Source organism: Anoplopoma fimbria, chromosome 21 (genome assembly GCF_027596085.1).
Source record: "Anoplopoma fimbria isolate UVic2021 breed Golden Eagle Sablefish chromosome 21, Afim_UVic_2022, whole genome shotgun sequence".
In the NCBI taxonomy this organism is placed as follows: Eukaryota; Metazoa; Chordata; class Actinopteri; order Perciformes; family Anoplopomatidae; genus Anoplopoma; species Anoplopoma fimbria.
In genome coordinates, this window is record NC_072469.1 from 16,610,089 (window position 1) to 16,632,800 (window position 22,712).

The following is a 22,712-nucleotide window of genomic DNA, read 5'->3' on the forward strand; positions in this document are numbered from 1 at the left end:
TTACATTTTGTTTTTGTTTTATTTTACTAATATATTCACATATTGCTTTACAGCTTTAACAACCGAATACAGCATTTTGTGATTTGGGGAGAGCTTGAAATGTAGTTAGCAAGAGAGTACAGCAGTCTACACAGTTTGCTTATGGATAAAAGGTAAGGAAAAAAGATAGTTAAAAGTAATAGATACAAGGCCGCAGTAAATACAGAAGTTAAAACTAAGTGCTCACCAGTTGAAATAGTTAGCTAAAAAGAAATGGCAAAACAGTTGCTATAGTTAACTAAAAACAAAAGGCTCAAAAAATTTAAATAGTTAGCTTAAAAGAAATTACTTCTGCAACTCCCAGTGGTAGTAGTTACCACGTTAGACAATCAATTTATTGGATTTTTAGATCTAAAATAAAAATTGTGAGCTGCTGTACATCGTTCAAAGTTTTATTTTCATGCAGCCTGACGTCATTTACCTTTTTAACTCATTTACATTGTCTTTCCACACACAACTAAGCTTATGTTACACTAAAGAAAATTGTCATTCTGCTTAGATAAGGAAGCAGTGAATTATATGTGTGATGCTTCAACACTATATTTCTTTGACTTAGTGCTAAAGTACTGTGCCAATGTAATGTACTGTACCATTAACCGGTCATCTTAACGGCCTATCTTAAAGGTATACTTACAGCTATCAAACATCTCTAGGCTGTAGCTCATGATGTACTTGCCTTGCTCTCACAAATATACCACCTCTTAAGCAGGGGATGGTCCTTCCTCCAAACCATATCGCAGTGGCACTCGATGGGGCTCGCACAGCCATATAAAAGATAATGGAATATAAAATTGTTTTTATATCCTCTGAATGTGTAGAGGCTGCCTGCTGAAGGCTTTCCCCACCGTTGTTTTAAGGCTCATGAATCTTCTCAATCGCCACTGCTGATCACGATGAACGCAACGTGAGGACATTTACACATCGTCTCGCCTCATAACCTCCCTACAGTCGACTGGACGGCCCGCACTCTGGTGCTTATAGTGGTTGAACGATGTAGCGTGTTGCTTTAGATCACTATTGGATTTCCCCCACCGGTGCCACAAAACAGCATATTTCATTCATTGGACCCTTTGAGCTGTCGGCCTGTGGTCCATTTCAAGCTGCTGAGGGCTGGTGGAGCACCAATACTCTTTGTGTTTGTGCAGCAAATGTCATGGTGTGACTAACTTCCTAGGTTTAATTCTAACTTCCTCATTAATTATTTCACAATTTACTTTTGCTTTGACTAAACAACTGCCCAGTTATTCCATTCACAAATATATAAAGATAACAAACCCTCACATTTGAGATTTCTTTAACTATTTATGATAAAAAAATTGTTGACCCACTAATGAATTAATTCAGAAAAAAATTATGTTAAAGATGGAGATCAATTATCAATGTTTCAACCTAAAAAAATAAGGGTGTGTAAGAGAGTGTGTGTTCAATGGGCTGTTAAGCCTAAATCACGGTTTAATCTTCAACCCATTTTCTTCAGCTCATTATAATCACTAATTTCCTGTTCTGGTGCTTTGACTGTTTTGACCTAAGCTTACTGTAAAAGTAGCTATTATTTTTCAAGAAGCTGTATAAAAATCTATGGAAATCTATGCTTAAACCATGCCCGTTCTGAGACAGTCAGCAAGCTGAACCTGCTGTGGGTTGGCGTGTGTGTGTGTGTGTGTGTGTGTGTGTGTGTGTGTGTGTGTGTGTGTGTGTGTGTGTGTGTGTGTGTGTGTGTGTGTGTGTGTGTGTGTGTGTGTGTGTGTGTGTGGGGGAGATTTCATGTCCCCCGTCGCCTTGTTGACCACGGTCCAGGCCGGTTGACCTCCGGCCGACCCTGAGCCATTTGAAAATATGATTGTAATCCTTGTGAGGATTTGGCCTGGGTGTCTATTACCACTGTAATCTGTCACACTGGCATCCAATATTCATTCCACGTCCAGGTTAAGCCCCTCTTTCTGTCTGCACCACCCATCACCATGTGTGAGAGAGCGAGAAAGAGAGGGAATCCAGTAAAGGTGTTGGCATGACTGGAGAGAGAGAGAGAGAGAGAGAGAGAGAGAGGTTTTGAAATTGAGAGAGCACTGCTTCAATCAAGCCCCTGGGTCGGGGTGAAGAAATCTATTGTGGAACACAAGGTCTCATTAATGCAGCAGGGATAGCTTTAACCCCCCACCCCGTCTCACACACACACACACACACACACACACACACACACACACACACACACACACACACACACACACACACACACACACACACACACACATTCACATACACACCTTGCTGAGGAAAGAGAGGTAAAGACATGGAAGAGAAATGGATAGATGTAAGGAAAGAGATTATGCATGTCTGGGGAATAGGTGGAGAAAATCTATACTCTTGATGCAATGACATGCTCACACACGTGGTACACAGTTGTATGTATTATATATAAATAAATGTATATATATATATATTACAGTACTTATGCTTTCGCTTGAATTTATGATCATTTCTGTTAAACTGATCTTGAACTTTTAAGCGGTTTCTACTCACTTATAAATTGATATTGGTGAATTTATATGTTGATATGATGATGAATTTAGGGTAGACCTACAAGAGACCACTGACTTGTCCAGGGTGGAGTGTGGATCTTGTTCAATGCATGCTGGAATAGGCTCCAGTTATACATGACCTTGGACAGAATAGAAGATGGATGGAGGGATGGTAGTTTAATTACAGTAAACCAATACTAATTTGGTATCATGCAACATTTGGATACAGTAAAGTATCTTACGCCAGTATTTTTTATTGCGTGTTTCTCTTAGGAATAAGTCTAACAGATTTAATCTCTTACTGTAAGGAACTGAAAGCTTAAAGTCATGGATAAACATGAAAGGAGACTTTTTATCCTAGCACTCTTGCCCTGTTAATGCCACAAAGATCATCCATTTGTGAGACTCCCTTGAATAAATGTTGTAATGATTTATGGATCATCCAACTGCAGCACATGATCTTTAATCTCAGCATCTTTTTAACCTCTGGCAATTAAAAACACTCTCTAAACAGCCAATTGAAGATTTAAAGACAGCCGTTGAAGATGAATCAAAGAATAAGAGTGGGAGTGTGATCTGGAAATGATTTGTATTTATATCTAATACACTGTTGCGTGGAGAGTGTTTCTTCCCAAACCTGCACAGGCTGGAGCATGTGGTGAGGAAGCAATCTGTTGCTCTCATTAGGAGCTCCTGGGCTCTGGTATAGATATGTGTTTAGAGATAAACTCCTCCAATCACTCTCCATCTGTCTTTGTCTCTCTCCTGTGCTACAATAACAGCAATGGGTGTGTTGGTTGGTTGGTTGGTTGTGTGGATGTTTGTCTGCCAGCATTGTGTGGGTCCAAATGGCATCTGAATAAACAAAAACATAATTATTCATTACTTGAAATATCTTAAATCAGAAGGAACATTATTGAGAGCCACCATTCTTTATATATTTTGTTCAGAGCCAGAAGGTGTTTGATGAGAATATCTTTCCAACATATTCTCCTAACAATAGCAAGTGCTCGAAGCAGACATGATTGACTTAATATTGTGAGTGACAATATCATTTTACATGTATTGTTTTACATTCACAGAGTTTATAGTTAGTCAGTGTTCATTTATTCAGAATGCACTTAAGGTCCTGCCCAACATTTTCCACTGACGAGTTACAAGAAGCAGCTGATAAATACACTAGCTAAACCAAATTAAAGCATTGTATTTAAACGAACAATTGCCTGTCTAAGGCTTATTTTGGAAAAAAAGAGGAAGCTTAAAAAAAAAACTGAAATCAAAAGGCTTCGAGGCACTATTTCAATTGGATTGTTCTCAGATTTGAAGTCCAATGTCCAGGAAAGATTTACGTTTTGGTTGATTTCAATGTCCAGTTCAAAAACAACCATTCAGTAGTTCATCATGCTGCTTCTGTCTTGCTCTGGTAAAAAAACAAAAAAACATCTCCCTTTCAGGTGCAACACCTGACACTAACACAACTACTACCTTTATCATTTTACCCAACCAGTGCTTGGTCTGGTGCTTAGTGCCCTTAGTATCAACAGAATTCAAAACTAAAACAACCTTCGACAGCCTGCACTTCCATCCTTCTGTATCATATCTTTCTTAAAGTCAAAAACAAGATTGTATTGGAAATGTTTTTGTGCAAGAAAGAAGAAAAAGAGAGGAGGGAGAGGCAGCAAGAGGAAAAGACGGAGGCTTCAATTTGCTATCTGGGATACAAGTCCAAGACGTCTGTCACACAAGCGGGTAGTTTGATTGGTGGGAGGCCATCTATCTGGATGGCTTGTCGGCAGTTAGTAAATTTATATTCCCCCAAGTCCCATCCTCCATCAGCAGTGACGGTGTGTCCGGGCCAAGACTGCCAGCCACCATGGTCATATCTTATTTTAAATTAGACACGGTCATCATTTCTGTAACCTTTGTTAACCCTTGTCAGAACAGCTTTGTACATAAAGGATTGTTGTTGGTTTTTTTTGTTTTAGTTAAGGTAAAGGTTGAATTAATATGAAGAAACACCTCTTATCATCCATATGAGAAAACACGTGAATGGGGGGAAAAAAGAATCAATGCAGTATGGTGTGTTTGCAAGGAATGTACAGTAGTTATTCATATTTTCAAGATGAGTAATAAATTATAGAAATGTGAGAATTTGCATAAAAGCAAGAAGTATTTCTCAGTGGATACAGTTAAGGTGCCTTCTGTTATATCATTCTAATGGAAGACGGTATAGCAGAGGATCTTTTTTTATCTTTAAATGTATAATTGTTCATTGTTTGTAACATTTTCTATTCAATTTTAGCAGTTACATAGGCATAATAAAATACTGAACGATCCATCCACACTTGATTAACAGATGTTTTAGGGTTAAATTGCTTCAGACAAGTGATATTGAGTGAAATTGCAACACATGTAAAAGCTTTGGTGGGCAAAACAAGGCAAAACCATCTCCCTGTGGCCTAAATGTGACAAATGGTGCTGGTCTGCAGACTGCAGCTGAAAGCAATCAGTATAATTTATTATCCTCCATGTTGCTGCATTGTTAACTTTTATTACACTGGTCAGATGATAAAATTAGCAGTTTGACAATAATGGGGACAACATCAAAGGAATTTAGAGCAGCTTGATGATTTGTGAAATCCACCTACAACCACGTTGGTGTACATGAACACCCATCTGCACACACACACACACACACACACACACACAAACACACATACACACTTCCCCTCTCACTCTATCTCACGGCATCACAATGCTAATAATCGGATTAAGCCGCTGTGTTTTGGGTGGATCAACGCCATCTCTATTAGCACCAATTTAGCGCGACCTATCCGCTCCAGTAACCTCGGCGCTGGCTTGGTAATCTGCGATGTCTGTACCCCATCCTGGCCACTTATCATCACACTGGGATTAATGGAAACATCTTTAGTAATTACAGAAATGCCGCTGTCAATTATTTTAATGTGTGCCAAGCCATTAATTGGCTAACAGAGCCCTCAGCGGTGCCCCACAGTAAAACACAGAAATCTGCCATTGATTTTCATGAGGCCGTACTCAGCACTTTATCTCCTTTCTCTTCGGACCGGCGAGGTTATTGATCTTCATAAAGGCAGTATTTTGTCGTTCGTTGAGGAGACAGTAGTGAAAGGTTTTAACCTGCGCGTTCAGAGGAGCGCTGGACGACTGGCCCAGGCTGCCCGGTGCTACACGCAGCAGATTTCCAGCTGCTCGGCCACACGGATCAATAGGGATACATCTTTGTCTGATTACAGAGACGTGCTGTGAGGACGGCAGCTTATGTGTGTGTCTGTGTGTGTGTGTGTGGTTTACAGTAAAAGTGGTTCACTGGATCTGCCTGATTTAGATGTAAAGGAACAAAAAGCTTGACCTCAGACATAATAAGACCACTCACATCAAGACTCCCTATGCTGACTTATACTCTTCAAACCAAAGGTAGAGGCTGCAGCTACACTTTTTTGGCAGAACATTTGGCGTATTATAGGTTGCAATGGCATAAATGCATCTCCTATCTATAAGCTGTGCTGGAAAGGAACTAAGTACATTTGTATTTTTAGATTATTGTCCCTTACTTAACATATTCTGCTACTTAATAATTCAACTTTACTGCATTTAGCTGACAGCTACAGTTACTCTGTGGATTTTTAAATACAAAACATTTGAACATTAAATATGATGAAGTGTGTACCTGAACTTGCTACAACATTAAAATGCTGCTTATGCATTTATGCCTCTGGAATAATCCAGTAATATTTCTATACAACAATATAACACTGACAGGCATCACTTTTGGTACTTTAGATAATAAGTGCTGATAATACGTCTGGTTAGGTCAGTTGAATCCGAAACCACAGCAACCAGTGATGTCAACATAGACAAGATTTTCAGGGGGTGATAAGTTACTCTTTTAGTATGATTTTGAATGGATGACTTGTAGTGGAGTATTTCTACATTAAAGTAGTCCAATTTTTATCTGAATACTGCTAAGAATGAAGAAAACTGACAGTAGAAAAGCCTGCACATATGAGTGTCAGGAGATAACTGCTTAATGTAAAAATAGAATATTATGTAACTGCAAACTTGATATGAAAGCAGAGATTTAATTAAAATATAAACGTCTCTAACAGCATTTAATAGGATTTAGGAATACAAGGACACCCTTAGAAAGGGGAAGTGCTAATCACAAAAATGCATGTGAGCATGAGTACTTCAGTTGTTCAGTCAGTATGACGCAGTAGAGTACATAAGAATTACCCACAATTCACGGGGGCAATTAAAAGAACACGCTCTCTCCTCCATTCTACACCCGTGCTCTGAGCAGAGCACTCCACGTCATCGAGAAACAGTTTTAGGTCTCCCTCGATGAATGCGCATTTACGACAAGCCACAGCGCCACAGCCAGCCGTCCTGCATGCCAAGTGAGTTTTTGAGAGACTCTGCTCACCCCCTCAGCAGGCATAACTGTCGCATATGAGTTATCACACATCTGTCTTTGCACCAGATGCTGCAGTTAATGGCACACCTAACCTCACACCAGGAGATGGTACACTAAAACCTGGGTGGAATTTTCCACTGCCAGTCTGCCATCGTCCTCTTCAGTTTCCTCCCAGCTGCACGGCTGTCCAGTGCGGGGAGAAGCCTGTAGGGGACGGTCCAGACAGGATATTAATGGGGCCCTCCAACAGTCACAAGGCCTGACAGAGCCCTGTTTCATTGTCACCTTGCCTTGGAAGACGAGGAAAAACTTGTAAAGCTTATTAGCCGAATTGAGCTGTTTCTCCCTCGATCTTACATCCTGCTCCTCTCCCGGTTTCCTCGCCACATTTTCACACACTCACTTCCACACAAACACACACAGGCACACGCACAGGGTGACATCTCCCACCTAATCAAGTAGTGGATTATCTTGTCCTGATAAATTGGAGCTTGTAGCACTTGAAAGGTCCTCTTGGAGGAGCGCCTCCTCCCCCTGACAGCTAGATGGAGCCCCGAGGGAGCAAGGAGAGAACATCGCCCGGTAATGATTTGTGGTAAATCGGACAAATGTTTTTGGAAAGACCTCTTTCAAGCAAAGGACGTGATGAATTTAAAAATAGTGTAAGAACTCTGAAAACCACAGGTCAAATTGAGACACCAGGGATGAAAATAGACTTCTATTAGGCCTCTATGAATGAAGTTATTGCTGAAATGATTAAGAAGCCGAAAAGGTTTAGGTGAAGTCGGGTGCACAACCTGTGAAGTGTGAATGGGCTCAGTGTTAATGAGTCGAGTTGGGGGGGAAAAAAAGCTAAAAGAGTAACTTAGATACTTCCAGATACATGAAGTGCAAATGAGCTCACTTTGTGAAAGTATGACTGGAAAGAGAATCTGTTAACAAATGAATTTGTGTCATACAGAACGCTGCTCCTGTGATTCCAACATGATGGAAGGAAAAGCATCTTAATTTCAGGACTGAGAGTGATGTGACATTTGTAGTGACATGTACAACAATGCAACAGAGAGGAAGCAAACGCGCTGTAATGACAGGAGGTGTTGCATATTCTTTAAAAATGGATGTGTAACCATTAAGCTACGGGGCTTCAAATATTCATATATGACTGCACACTACACTCCAGCAGATGCCCTCATTGTGATTTAGCTTAAGACTTACCAAATCCCTAAATGACTCTCCTAAAGACATTGTGGTATATGAGAGACGCAAAGCGACTCTTTGGATTCTCTTCATAATCAACCTCATTTTGTATTTCTCGCCAAGACTAACAACCTTTCACTTCTTTGTCTTCCTCCTTCTCTGTTGTGTTTCCACCGCTCTCTTTCTCTGTCTGTGTAGGAGAACCCCTACATGTGTAATAATGAATGTGACGCCAGCACAGAGGAACTCGCCCACCCTCCAGAGCTCATGTTTGACACTGAGGGCCGCAACCCCACAACCTTCTGGCAGTCCACGTCTTGGAAGAAGTACCCGAAGGCCCTCCTGGTCAACATCACGCTGTCTTGGAACAAGACCATCGAGCTGACCGACGACATCGTCCTCACCTTTGAGTCCGGCCGGCCCGAGCAGATGGTGCTAGAGAAGTCCCTGGATTACGGACGGACCTGGCAGCCCTACCAGTTCTATGCCACTGACTGCCTGGACGCCTTCACCATGGAGCCCAAGACGGTGCAGGACCTGACCCAGCATACCCTGCTGGACATCATCTGCACCGAGGACTACTCACGAGGTTACGTGTGGAAGTACGATAAAACAGTACGCTTTGAGATCAAGGACCGCTTTGCTCTGTTTGCCGGGCCCCGGCTCCACAACATGGCTTCGCTTTACGGCCAACTGGACACGACCAAGAACCTGCGGGACTTCTTTACCATCACAGACCTGAGGATCCGTCTGCTCCGGCCCGCTACAGGAGCTACGATGGTGGACGAGAACAACCTGTCCAGATACTTCTATGCCATTTCTGACATCAAAGTCCAGGGCAGGTAAGACCTCAATTGTTCTGTAATCATGCCATGTAGGCAGAAAAAAACAGGCCACCGCAGTGCCCCAGACACACAGGGACCCCAAAAAGTTTCAGCTGTGTGTGTCATAGGTTTTGAAATTAAATGAATTCCAAATTTGTAAAGGGAATTTGCACCAATCAGCTAAACTGGGACCAATAGGGGTTCAACACAACATTTTACCACGAGGGTGCCCTGCCAAGCTAACACTTTAGTGGTTGTCTGGTGTTTTATTGCAGCAACGGCACAGCTACCCAATAGTGAAGAAAAATGCATTTACCGTTGCCATTCTTTCCAATTAGACAGCGGATCCATAATGATGTGCGGAGTTCACCAGTTGTCAGCGTGTCTTAATTAACCAAGCTGCTTACGGCTTGCTGAAACACTCCATTTTGGACGCCAAATTCACTCAGCTGTCTATAAGCCCGTGGAAGACATTCGAGGCAGCATTTCAGCCGTCAGGTCACTGCGCGTTCTAATTAATGTTTGATTTACGGAAGCCACAGAGGGTCATATAACACGAAAAACAAAGTGCCATTACACTGTTAGAGAAAAAGGCTGACAAAAGCTCACCCCGTTTCGTGACGCTACTACAAGAGTCACTGGGGCATAGACTTAAGTGGGTCTGTTTTACACTGTGTGGTTTTTTAATTTAACAGATGTGAATATGGCTGTAGGGGTGAAGGAATGAAGATTTAATTACTCTTGTTTTGCTTTTCACACATGAGAGGCTCACAGTACAGCGGAGCAGAGTAGCGGAACGTCACAACAATTCAAAGTTGGGGGGATGACATGCTCAGTCCCAGCATCATTTGCTCGAACAACTGTGGTTTTGTGAAAAAATAAATCAAAGTTTTCTCAGCTGAGTGGAAGGATTAGCATCAGACAACAATTTTAACAACCTCAATCGTTGTCATTCTCATGCAACACTGGTTATAGTCGTACTGTAATAATACATTTGCTGCTGTGACATTATTAACATGAATATTATCAGAAGCCTTGGAGCTATTTAATGAATCTCTAATTTGTTGATTTCCTCAATATGCCTTTAAAATGGAGTACAGCCACACTGCAGTACACATGGCTCTTATGCTCTGTAAATGGGCAGGTACCCTTGAGCACAACGACTATGATAATGAATGCCTCGCTCAGAAATTGAATTTTTGACTTTTTCTCATGATTGAGAAGGTCATTCAGCAAAAATAACTGGAGGGAATTTACTAACACAAAAGAGTTGGACGGGGCATCTATTCAACACTCGGAGACGCGGGGGGGGGGAGACGGCTGTCACAGGCGCAGATTATTTATTCTATCTAACTAATCATGACCAAACTCATACATCCCTGTGGGGCTGTAGATTTGAGCAATGGCCGCGCGCCACCATCGGGCCCGCTGTCGTTTACCAGCCCGCTGCTTTTGGAGTGACGCTCGCCTGAGAAATGCTCCCCACTGTTTACCAAAGGTAACACACAGTTCAGCCATAATGAGATACGATTCTACACAGAAAGGCTTCACTCTTCCTTCCCCAACCCCCCCCGTGGCGAATCACTGCTCAGCCCCTTTTCTCTGTGCGTCGTATACGAGACATAAGCTCCTTAACCCCCAGAATACAGTTGTGTGAGACTCGGCGGGAGCGATTTTGCAGGGGCAGTGAGGTTGAATCTGGCATATTTCTCTGTGCCCGAACTCGGCTGCCATCCCCCTGGATCGGGAGCGAGAGGGGGTGTGGGGGGAGATACAGTAGGAGAGCCCGCAGATTTTCTGCCCTTGCCACAACAGTGTGAGAAACAAAGAAAGGAACTTAAGCTCTTTGCCAAAGTAGGTCAACCTAGAAACGATAGAAAAAGGAAAGGAAGAAGCACAACTTTGCAGAAGGAGACTGTAACTGCATCTGTTACATATAACTAAAGTTGCTACTGGGAAGCCAGAGGTGTCATGCATGGCCATTCTATTATAGTTGATTACAAGAGAGGACCGGATTTAAGGCACTCGGGAGAAAATAAATCGATGTAAAGAATTTCAAATCAAACCAAGCATGGAGCTGTGAGATGGATGTGAACAAAGCATACTGCCCCGTGACTTAAATTCATTTGACACCCTCTCTGTTTTATTGTATCAGCAGGGCTGATTGTGTTGGGAGGATTTTCTAATTATCTACTGTATGACTTTAGCATAATTGCAGTGCCTCTCTCTTTCTACATGCTTTACAGTAACTACAGCCTGCAATTTGGTCAACTGTCTCCCCATGTTCGCTCGATCTCCCCCCTCCTCTTCCTCCCCGCCGCCTGTGATCAATACAGTGTAATTAAAGCTGGAGAAGATTCCGGCTCCTCAAGGATCTCTCTCTGGCTCTCAGCTTCTCTCTTTGGGCCTCTGTCCCCCGCTCCCTGTCTCGCTCTATTTCTCCTGTGCTGAGTCGACTTGTCTCTGAAGGGGCTCTTGGTCCCCGTCTTGAATTATATAGGAAGACCCAGCCCCGTTCTATTCCTGTAAAACCACCCAAAGGATGAACGCCAACTACACACCTGCGAAAAACACTTCCCACCACAAACCAAAGAGTACCCCTAATAGCAAGAGCTGTAGGTGGCACTACTTTTATATTATGCCACCATCATGGCTTTTTGATTGCCAAAACCTGCAATAACAAACCTTTTTATGGGCCAAATACATAACCTCCCAATCTGGCAACAAACTTGTGCTATTAGTTCCAAATCTGTTCCCCACTGTCAGTGAATGAAAAATAATATATGCCCCATATCTTCAACTGAATTTCTTCCCTGTTTGCGTACAACAAAAAAATATATAGGGAAAGTAAAGTTTGTTTCACCAATTTACCCTTGATCCTGTGGGAGTTGTGCTACCATTTCCAAAACGTATATATGTGGCGCGTGGCGTTATCAGGCGAGGTCGGAAACAACCTCAAGGGTTCACAGTCTCTTTGACTGCAGGGTGGTCAGGAAATTTACTGCGAATTGGTCATTAGATGCACCAACCCTTTTCTGGTGTGGATTCAGAGAATCCTGTTCAGTGATTGTGAATCCACACACTAACCATGGACCCCAACAATTCAGGATATTGCCGTGGACAACTCACAGACTGCTTTTAATTCTCCCTGGGTCTGCTATGGTTGAACTCACATGCAGTATAACTTTTGCAATTAAAAACTCTTTGAAAGATCTGGATGTAAAACAAAGGGAGGGGTGGACTTAACTCGTTGCCTTTATATTTAGTCTCTTGCTGCGGGTTGGGAGCACACTAAAGCATTCCAAAAGTGAATTCACAGGGCAGTTCTAACACAGTCCTCTTATTTTTTTATTTTTTTTATTAAATCATTGGCAAAGGTCCACCACAAACTTCAGCCCAACTCTGGATCACTCCTGAAGGTGAATATGTCGAGACTCAGACATTGCACTCTGACTGTGACTTGAATGCACAAAATAAAAAACTAAATATCTTTGGTTCTGCTACATCAAAACGTTGACATTTCTGCATCTAAGTACTTTTTTTATATGTGAAATAATTTGGATGTAACGTAAAAGACAATGTTTGGATTTTTGAAACACTGTTTGAGTTGATAAAAATTCTCTAAATATATCAAATAATATCTAGAAAACTTATTTAAATAAGTAGTAAAAATGGTATGGCATCCATTCATAGAAGCGTGAATGCATTAGGCAGAAGTAAAAAGCTAACATCAGGCCATAAACTCCCTTCAGCACGGTATCATGAGAGCAGGTATACACAACGAGTCTGTGAGGGCGGACTACTCAGCATGATTACGTTTTGTAGCCTCATTTAGCCACTTGTTAGCAAGTTAAGTTATGTGAAAGCTTCAGAATTGTCAAGGGGGGTTTTCACTGATATATTTTATATTGTAGAATTAATCGTTAAGATCCCTTAAGCTTGTGTTAACCCAAGATCTTATTTCAGGCCTTTAACAAAAACCCAATAACTTTGTGAAGAGAGGAATTGAAAGTGCAAAAATGCCAACTCATTTCTGGGTTTTAGGACTAATTCCTGCAGCACTCTATGGGAGAGTTAGTGTGTCAAGTGTTAAGCAGAATGCTTTTTTCTAAGATACCCATCTGCTTGTTGGAGCTCCATTCATTCAGACATGAGAATTGTATTGGTCCTCTCATCTTACCCTTGTCCAGTAAGCAAGTTAGCATGTTTTTATTAAAATGTCTTTAAGCATCCCTACTACTCTGTCATACTAGTGGGTTGTAGTTGTGTAGACTTGTTGCAGTAATATCCAAAAGTAAGATAAAGCCGAGCTTTCATCAGAGGCATACACAAATAAACAGATGTAAGAGATAGACAGTTGCTCTCTCCCACACTGCATGGGTCATACTATTGTGCATTCTAATTGCCGTGTAGTTCAGTGCATGTGTGCTTTGGGTGCAGCTGTTTCAAATACAGATCAGCAATTTGGTGAGTGATGGCTCTATCGGATCTCCCCTAAGGGAGGAACAAACAAGAAGTCAATCTGCTTTTTTTCTCTCCCTCCACAGTGCTTGGCTTGCTCTTAGGACTGCCTGTAGTCGACAGATAATCTATTTGTGCTAATTTCATGTTTCTCCCTGCCCACTTCCCTCTTGAACAAGTCATTCCACTTGTCTACCCTCCTTAGTCTCTCTCTCTCTCTCTCTCTCTCCCTCTCTCTCTCTCTCTCTCTCTCTCTGTGCCACCATAAGCATCTATTTACCTTCCGCTGTGCTCTGCATTTCAGCTTCTTTTTTTTTCTTCTAAATCAGCAGTCTGCATTAGTCAATGTGTAGGAGAATGCCACGTTCGTAGGACGGGCTGAACCGAGAGGTCCAGACAACTTGGACCATCTGTTAACATCCACGACACATGTTAGTTTTATGGCGATAATTAACTAGAAGCCATAGCTGTCAGATAAATAAGGTATAGAGAAAAAAAAAAATTGTACTTTCTTAAATGTACTTTGTCACTCACCATCACTGCTTTTTAGCACATACCGCATTGCTCTTTTTCATTCACCTTCTCACTTCAAAGTGTGCGCAGAATTGTGTCTCTTATTTATTTCTGCTGTGGTTGGAGTCGGTTCTGTTTGAAGCCGTGAGCTGCCTTCCTACACTACAAGTCTACAGGGAGAGGAAGCGTAGGATGGTTTTATTAACTGGTGACCTCTAGTTTGCAACTGAAATACCATCACTGCTCTAAGTGAAGGTTCAGGGTTACCTGTTAAGAATTTGTGTCTTTATTTGAAGATTGTATTCAGCTTCGACTGGAGTTACTTGAAACTATTGTCCTGAGTAAGTATTTGACACCTTGGTTGATATCATTGAAGGGTCATGGACCTTCATTTTACTTTACTCTCCTTGCATCTGTGTGATACTTGTTACTGACAGAGCTCAGTCAGTCCATGTCCACCTCAGATGCGACCAAACATCCCCAGCTATACCTCTATTCCCTTTGTCTCTTTCTTACTTCTTCCATCAACACCCACATCACCTGTCGCTCCTGACTTCTGCCCAGGCCATTTCTCCACCCCTCTACCTTTGATCCTCCTCCATCAGTTTGTCTCTAAAAGGCACCCTCCTCGATTGAGTCTGCCAGGCTGAGAAGCTCAAAATATTTATTTTTAGTTGGGGCAGAAACCTTTTATTCACCCTGTTCCTATATTCTGGAAGTTCCTGCTTGATACGACTTTGTAAAAAGCATGGTTGTTTGGACAGCACTACCTCCAACTGCAGAGAAGCATGGGCAAGCTGGTGAAGAGAAAATTCTCTGCCAAAAAAAACTTTATATGATGTATTAGTTCCATTTGTCCTTGTAGAGTTTGGTTCGGTCTCTAACACCTGCAGTCTCCCTCATTGTCCTCATGCTGCTCCTGCTTTGACTCCTAACTTTTTAAAATGCTTGTAATGAGAACAATCATGTCGAGTTTGTTCCCAGTGGTTTGCTTGCGCTGAGCATTACCATTCACAATCATTTACTCAAACATGTCCCCATCTAGAGGCAGCTGTGGTGGGTGTGATTCTGTGTGAGGCGGTATTAATATAGAAGCTGGTCCTCCTATCCAATTAATTGGATATTCCCAGCTGCAAAAACCTCCCCAAGCAGTACACATGTGAACCGTGAAGGTAAAAAAGAAAGCGTATGAGTAGAGGGTGGATTTGAAAAATGCGATAGGCGGAGGCAGAATATGAGATGCATGGCGTTGGCAGCAGTAGAGCGTAGTGCGTCATATCCAGAGGCCACAGCTGCCTGTGCACAGTCATCTGCATATGGCTGCTGGCAAGATCGGACCGTCGTCACCACGTCTGTGTCCTCTATGGCAATGGACAAAAAATGGGGCTTATTCCTGGATAATGGGACAAAAATATTCTTGCAGATGATATATTTCTTGTCAATCAAACTTTGGTACAGATCATTAATTAGCTCTCATTAAGGAAAGAGGCCATATTGTTAGCCATGCCAGCAGCCTGGCTCTGTGAATGAAAATGTCCGGCCTGTCAGCCCTTTCGGTTCACCACTTTGGTCACTTTTGAACGGATTATCATAAAAGTTGGTATATTTGGTTGGTATATATATATATATATATATTTAGCCGCAGCTAAAAATGTGTAAAAAAAATAAAAAGTAGGTTTATGTGTATTGGCAAGATACGATACGACAGGTATCGCGATACAAGTCTCACAATACGATATATAACGATATATTGCGATACGATTTTTTTTTTTTACTTTAAATGTAAAAATAATGCTGAAAATACAACTTGCTGTGTAATGTGTGGATAGAAAACTTACTGAAAGGTATTTGCTTTGCACATAGTCACTGAGCAGTGAACACACTGAACTGCAATGCAAATATATGAAAATAAAGTCCATACTGTATTTTATTCTTATTGTATCAGTGCCCACTCTTTACTTACATGTAAAGGCCATCAACCTTATATGAAATAAAGTGCGTTAAGTAAAGGTGTCCGTCACTATGGCTGCATCCTTCCATTTATGTCCCATTCCTCCAGGTTCAGTTTTAAGTAACTCTGCAATGTTTCTGCCTGAACGGCTCTTGTGCATCGACTGCAAAACAAGTGAAACTAGTTCCCACTCGTCAAACGTGGTGTCATGTTGTTGGTAACATATACGACAAGGTCTAGTCAACATCGCACGTCAGGGCTACTCTCTCTGCTGCGGGGAGCAATGTTTGACACATTTCTTCACCTTTTAGTGAATCCTGGGCACTACACTGCTACATCCATCATGTTTCAGCAAGTCGGGATCACATAGTGTATGTATATATAGCTATTGTTTAAAGATTATTGGGACAGTCTGCTAGATGGATATTTTTTGCACAGCCATATTGAAAAGTGAAATCTATATTAACTTTATAGTAGAATACTATAATATAAACTGTAATAAAAACTGTGGAGAGCAAAGTTCTCCAATCAGAATTACGGCTTCAGCAGGCGATGTGTCCTTGGGCAAGACACTTAACCCCAAGTTGGAAGGCTTGCCATCGGTGTGGACTGGATGTTGCATGAATGTTAGTTAGAGTCTGATGGTGGCACCTTGCATGGTAGCCTGTCATCAGTGTGTGAATGGGTGAATGATATGTAATATACTACTGATTGTAATGATAAAAATGCTAAATGACTGTAATGTAATGTAATTACAGAGACTTAGTGTATAGTAGCTGTTTGCCTATGTTAGAAATCCAAAGACTACAAGAAAGGCCGTGGTAGCTTTGCTTTTTAGCCACTGACCAGGATTGAACTTGGTGCTGTTTCTGTTCAGCTGTTAAACCCCCACAGGGTTACATCAAAGCCTTAGTTATATCAGTGGGTCTTGTTGAATTACAGTGATTTATATATCTAAAAAATAACACCTCATTTCATGACAGACGTTTGGCATGTACCTGCCAAAGCAGCTAGAATTTGTCTGAAATGTGCCACAATATACTTCATTCTCAACCTATTGGTTTAATTTGTATTTAAACGCCTGTTTAAGATGTAATTTTCAAAGTGGTAAGTCATTGTCAAGTGCACTTTTTGTTGTAAAGTGCATAATACAAATTAAGCTTTAGAAGGGATAAAAGATAATGCAATTAATCAGGCAAGTTATAAAAAATGGCATTTCATTTTCTTCTCCGGGAGATTGCCATGTCTCACAGAGGAGCAATAAAATCAGCCACTTTTGTCAAATTTAGTTGAAAAGTGATATGTAATTCCTGCAGAAATAAGTTAGTCAAAACCCCACATGGGGTCTAGACTCGTTATTAAATGACATACGTGCATTAAAGAGATAAAAGCTCCAATGGGCACAGATTTTCAGCTGAGATTCATATGCATCTCTCATTTAAAAACTATCATACGGAAAACCTTCAGACCCTGTGCAATGTGGACAAAAATGTGGAACAAAGGGAAAAACAAGAATCCAAAACAGAAAACAGTGTTCTGGGCGTTGCTGCAGTTAGGAGAAAAAAAACATCACTTTGTTACAGCAAACAAAAACTTAATTCTTACTGTTCAAGGCCATCTGTCTGTGTAGCACATTTTATTTATCCTGTGTCTTCCGAAGGTGAATATGAGTGTGAGTGCTAAAGTGGACTTTTGAGTCCCAGAATATTACTTTATTATTATTATAATAGCTTTTTCCAAGCACAGAGCTTTGTCACTGCCTTTAAAAACATCCTCTGTCTTTCCCCATGCTGACTACCACTCTCACATTCAAATGGCAGGATGAAAGAAGGATGGATTTTGACTGCTTAGCCTCTATTTGCTGAATTGCCCCTTTCCAGAGACAATCCAGCTTAAACCTATTGTATTGTACTTTCATAAGGCCCATGATATATCATTTTCAAATATTCCTAACACAAACAGGAGAGTGCCTGCTTTCAGCGGTTTCCTGTTAGAATACAGCTTTTTCATAATTTGATAAAGGAGGCTGCCTATAGAAACCAATGTAGGCGGGCAGCAGTTTGTGTGAGAAAAGGCACGCGGGTAAAAGTGGCGATCTTTGCTTTTGAAATAAATAGAGCTTTAAAATTTAAATAAAACATTTCACTGCAATACAAAAATATACAAGTCAAAGCTTTCCAAACACAAGTGAATGTCATTTATTTCTAATAATAGCAGTAGTTAGTAGACTGATTCTCAAAGCTTGAAATGAACAATAATTTTAAGTATCACAGTTTAATATTGTTTACAAATACAGCTGGTAATGTTTGTAATGAAACATTTTTATCTTATTTTGTTTTGTTTGATATTTTTAGGGCAAATCCATTGAAAAAAACAGTCATTGTCATTTGTAGTGATAAAAATAACTTAATACTGTAAAATTATAGTATTAAGTATATTGTGAAAAAAAAAACACAGAAAAAAGTTTACTAAATGACATAGAAATTGGCACTTTTGTCAGATTTTTTTCTTCGCTAAATTAAAGATAACCAGAAGCTTTTTTTGTAAACAAATAAAACATAAAAGTCAAACGAACTTTTTTGCTAGCTTGCAGTGTTTCACTCCATTGCCTTTGTGAGAGCATTGCTATGCTTTTGAGCCCAGCGAAATACCGTGAAATAGCTCATCGTAAAAATCGAAATGGTCAAACCAGTCATAAAGGATCCACGAAAAAAAGATCTGTCTCAATTCAAAAAGTACACTTCTTTCATATTCACTTTCTTCTCAAAAAACAACTGATGTTGTTATTTCCCCGGTGACAACCGACAAGAACAAATCCCCGCTACAGTGTAAATGGTTCAGAACAGCTTAGTTGCGAGATAAAATCAAGAACACTGAGAGTAAAATCCAGTGACAAGCAGCAATGTCACTGACATTGAACCAACAGACGGTGTACAAGCCAATCCCCTACTATTTATCACAGGCCAGAGGAATCGACCGAGAACAGAGATATGAGGAGCAAAGCTACAAGTGACATGAAGATTTTATCAGTGGAGCAGAGGACAGGAGGCGAGTCGCCTCAACAAATCCCTTTCCCGTTCTCAGGGATGAAGCAACATTCATTTTTCACTTCAGAAGCCAGAGTTTACTCTTCAACTTGATACACTTGTTTTTCTTATGCAGGGCTGCATTTCTGATAATACAGATATTATATTTTGTGCATTGATTTCTCTCCCAGTGGGTTTAACGTTATTAGTAGCTGCACACACAACAGATTGGAATGTCATGGAATGGAAGACCGCACTGCTGATGTGCCCCACATGGCAAGACAACTCACGCTTCACTGGTACATATACAATGTGGAGGCATCATATACAGCCTTTCTACAACTACGGCTTGTGTGTGTGTGTGTGTGTGTGTGTGTGTGTGTGTGTGTGTGTGTGTGTGTGTGTGTGTGTGTGTGTGTGTGTGTGTGTGTGTGTGTGTGTGTGTGTGTGTAAATGGTCTTGCATGTGTTTGTGTGTATATCCTCCAGGCAATATCCATCCCTTATTTGTTCCATAAATCCAAATCTAGTTCAGCAGGAATTCAATCTAAAATCCCTCCCACACACAGTCACACATAAAAAGAATACAGGCAGCATCTTTGATTCCCGTCATGATCCATACATTAATACCCCATAGAAACCAAATGATTAATTACTAACTGTTTACCATGACGTTACATTAAAAATCATGACAATCTCAATGGGTACAATGAGCCATTTTCAGATCTGATTTCTCATAAAGCTTTTTTATCTCCAAGTTAAGGGAACCAATTTTCCTCTATTGTGCCAGAAAGGGGTCTCAGGCACAGAAAGCAGCCATATCAGAGACATTTTCTCTTCCTCACTGTCGACAGAGCACATTCAACATTCATGGGGTGACCCATTTCGTTAATGGAGAGGCCTTTTTGCCGACGTGTCTTCCCCCTGTCTTTGTCGGCTACAGCCGCCCTCATAATGGGCCCTCCTGTCAGGGTTTCATGACTAATCCCCTCATTGACCTCTCCTTCACTTGCAGCCCCCACCACCACACTGATGATTTGGTAACTGGTAGAGAGTGGGGGAGATGTTGGCAACACAGTCAATGCCATCTAGAAAAAAATAAAACACAATTACATTTTTTATGTTTGGTGTTTGGGTTCACTATTATTGTACTCATAGTGTTGTTTTCATCCGCTGCAGGCAGTAGTTTTCTGTTACAGAAAGGGTTGGAGGAGACCAAAAACTGAGCTTAAAGTAGTTTAAATATTGGAACTAAATCCACCAGGTGGCTCAAAACGTGACTCCAAATGAATGGTAATGTTGCTCATTATCTGCTTCATGTGTAAATACGCTGACCCAAAAATTGCCTAACAAAATCTGGTATAAATTATGATATTGTAGAAAGCAAGAATTTAAAACATGTTGGCATTGGATGTACAAAGAAAGTCAAAAAAATAAAAATAAACTCATCAGAAAAATTCAGGGCTTTGCAAAATCGGTCAATACTCATTTTATTGTTATTGCAATAGGCCAAAATAAGATGACAGAGTTCTTAGCTATGATCTCAAAATGAATGTGATGACGACTTATTGATGTAAAAATAGCATATATAACACCTGACAACTCTCAGACCTGAGAACTTGAAAAAAATTCAAGGGTATCTGAAGGGCTAACCTTTACCCAAGTGAAAGAACGTTGTGATGAGTTGTAAAGTAATACATAATCAAAAATAGCAGACAAAGAGTTGGCCACCCTCTGATCAGTCGGACATCCTACTGAGCTAGGTGACATTAGAAGAGAGCCTCCTAAGTGAAGAAAACACCATATGGCAGTATTCCCTCCCTCATAAGCTGAGGCAGATATTTCTAACAGAGGGAGAAGTGTTGACAGCGTCATCATACTGTTCCTGTTTGTTTAATTTACCTTGTGTGCACACAAAACCACACACAAACACACTCACACAGTGACATCGCGGATGTGGTTAGATCCCAAGGCTCCCCAAGCGAGATATTTGATTCTGATCTGAAGACGACAGGGAGTGATGAATAAAAACTGCTTGATAATGGGATCATTGAGTCATGAAAAGCGATTCTGAGCGAGTTATCTTCTGGGGAGGCCAATGAATGCAGATGCTCATTATGTATGGCCATCCGATGGCGCTTTAGCCTTCAAGCAGAACAGGAGCACACAATAGAGCTGCACCTGACAAAAGAGGGGAAGAATAACAATCAAACAAAGAAAAAGGGCTGTTCAGAATTTTCCAGACCTTTGCTCTTTTTGCAAGGTAATGTTACTTGCTGGAGCCCAATTGCTCAGTGGTGTTGTTGGGTGATTGCTAAGATGATGATTGTTAGGTCTGAGCAAAGCTCAATAGGTTTGACTTACTAAGCCGTCTACAAATGAGCCATATTCATTTTCTGTGAGTCCCTGGTCCATGTGCACTCCATTTGAATCCAGCATGGGAATGGCAGACTCCACCACTGACAATGAAATCTATTTTAATCAGAGATAGCAAATTAGTCTACATCAATTTAAGGCTATTGCAGAATAAATGCCAACCATTGAGTTGAATAAATTGGATTTGATATGATGTCAATTTTAAGGATTGATACTTTTAGATGTGTATTGTGTATATTTGGAAGGAAACTGGGCAAAATAAAGCTTTCTGCTGCTAAAATTGAAAAATATATATTTTGAAACGTTAATCACTAAGCTTAGTGCAAGATCCTGTGGAATTTTTTTCTACATGTTATCACAGCTCTGTTTGGGAAGCCTTTTTCTACTCTCAGGATCAGTATTTGAATTCAAAGAAAATTAATGTGAAAGATTCTTGTGGTACCGAAAATCGAAAGAATTTTCAGACCACATTTTTGTGTCCTTGGTTTGACAAAAAATCTGCTGTAAAAAGGCAAATCAGACTGCTATTAAGTTTCGCTGGCTTTTGTTGCTGAACAGACAGCTCCCACAGATCACACTTTATCTTTTCATCTTTTGCTGCAATAGTCTTTGTTTCTGTCTCTCAGACGGTTTTTATTGCAATATAGCTGTTTCATATAACTCAAACTCTCTCTCTCTCTCTCTCTCTCTCTGCCCAATTAGACAATTAACACATGTTACACCTTCTTTTCCCAGATGTTAAATCACAAATACATCTGTCATAATTAATTCATTTTAAGGACCATTATTTCAATGCAATCTCTCATATTTTGCAATCATACTTTAAACGGCCCACCAGTATTGTATAACATTAATGCAAAAAAGCAATTTCTTAGGTGTACTGCTTCCCTGATATTTTGCCAGTTAAAGGGTTTCGTTTGACAGCATTGTCTGAGGGCCCCCTTAAAACCAAGATAGCATTTCAAGGGGTTTATCCTCAAATAAAACTAATTTGAATAAAAAAAACCACCATATTTTTCACTTTTTTACTATGATGCATTGTTGGCTTGTTTGCTTGTGTTGTGGTATGTGGTGCTGAATGGACAGCTCCCGTAAAGTGCACTTAGTGTCTCTTACTTTGCAACAATATTCTGGCACTTAGTTTGCAATGTAATCTAGTGCTAAAATGTTGAACGTCCAGTTTCTCTCATCTTTCTCTTCTTGTTTCTCTTCCTCTCTCTCTCTCTCTCTCATAAGTCTCTTCTTTAACTCTCTTTTTTCCCCGGCGGCTCAATAAAATAGATGCTAATTCATGAATACATTTCCCTTGCTGCAACTGTCAATCTGCAACAATAGTCTCAGTGACATTTGT

At 40.7% G+C, this 22,712-nt stretch overlaps 1 protein-coding gene across 5 annotated transcripts in view; it reads left to right on the plus strand.

Annotated features, from left to right (window-relative positions):
• ntng1a (netrin g1a) overlaps positions 1–22,712 on the plus strand; it is a 99,052-nt gene that overhangs the window by 40,067 nt on the left and 36,273 nt on the right. For all 5 annotated transcript variants that reach the window (XM_054622902.1, XM_054622904.1, XM_054622906.1 and 2 more), the window contains exon 3: positions 8,410–9,053. In XM_054622902.1, coding sequence (XP_054478877.1) covers positions 8,410–9,053 — 644 coding nt within the window. The remainder of the gene's footprint in view (positions 1–8,409; positions 9,054–22,712) is intronic.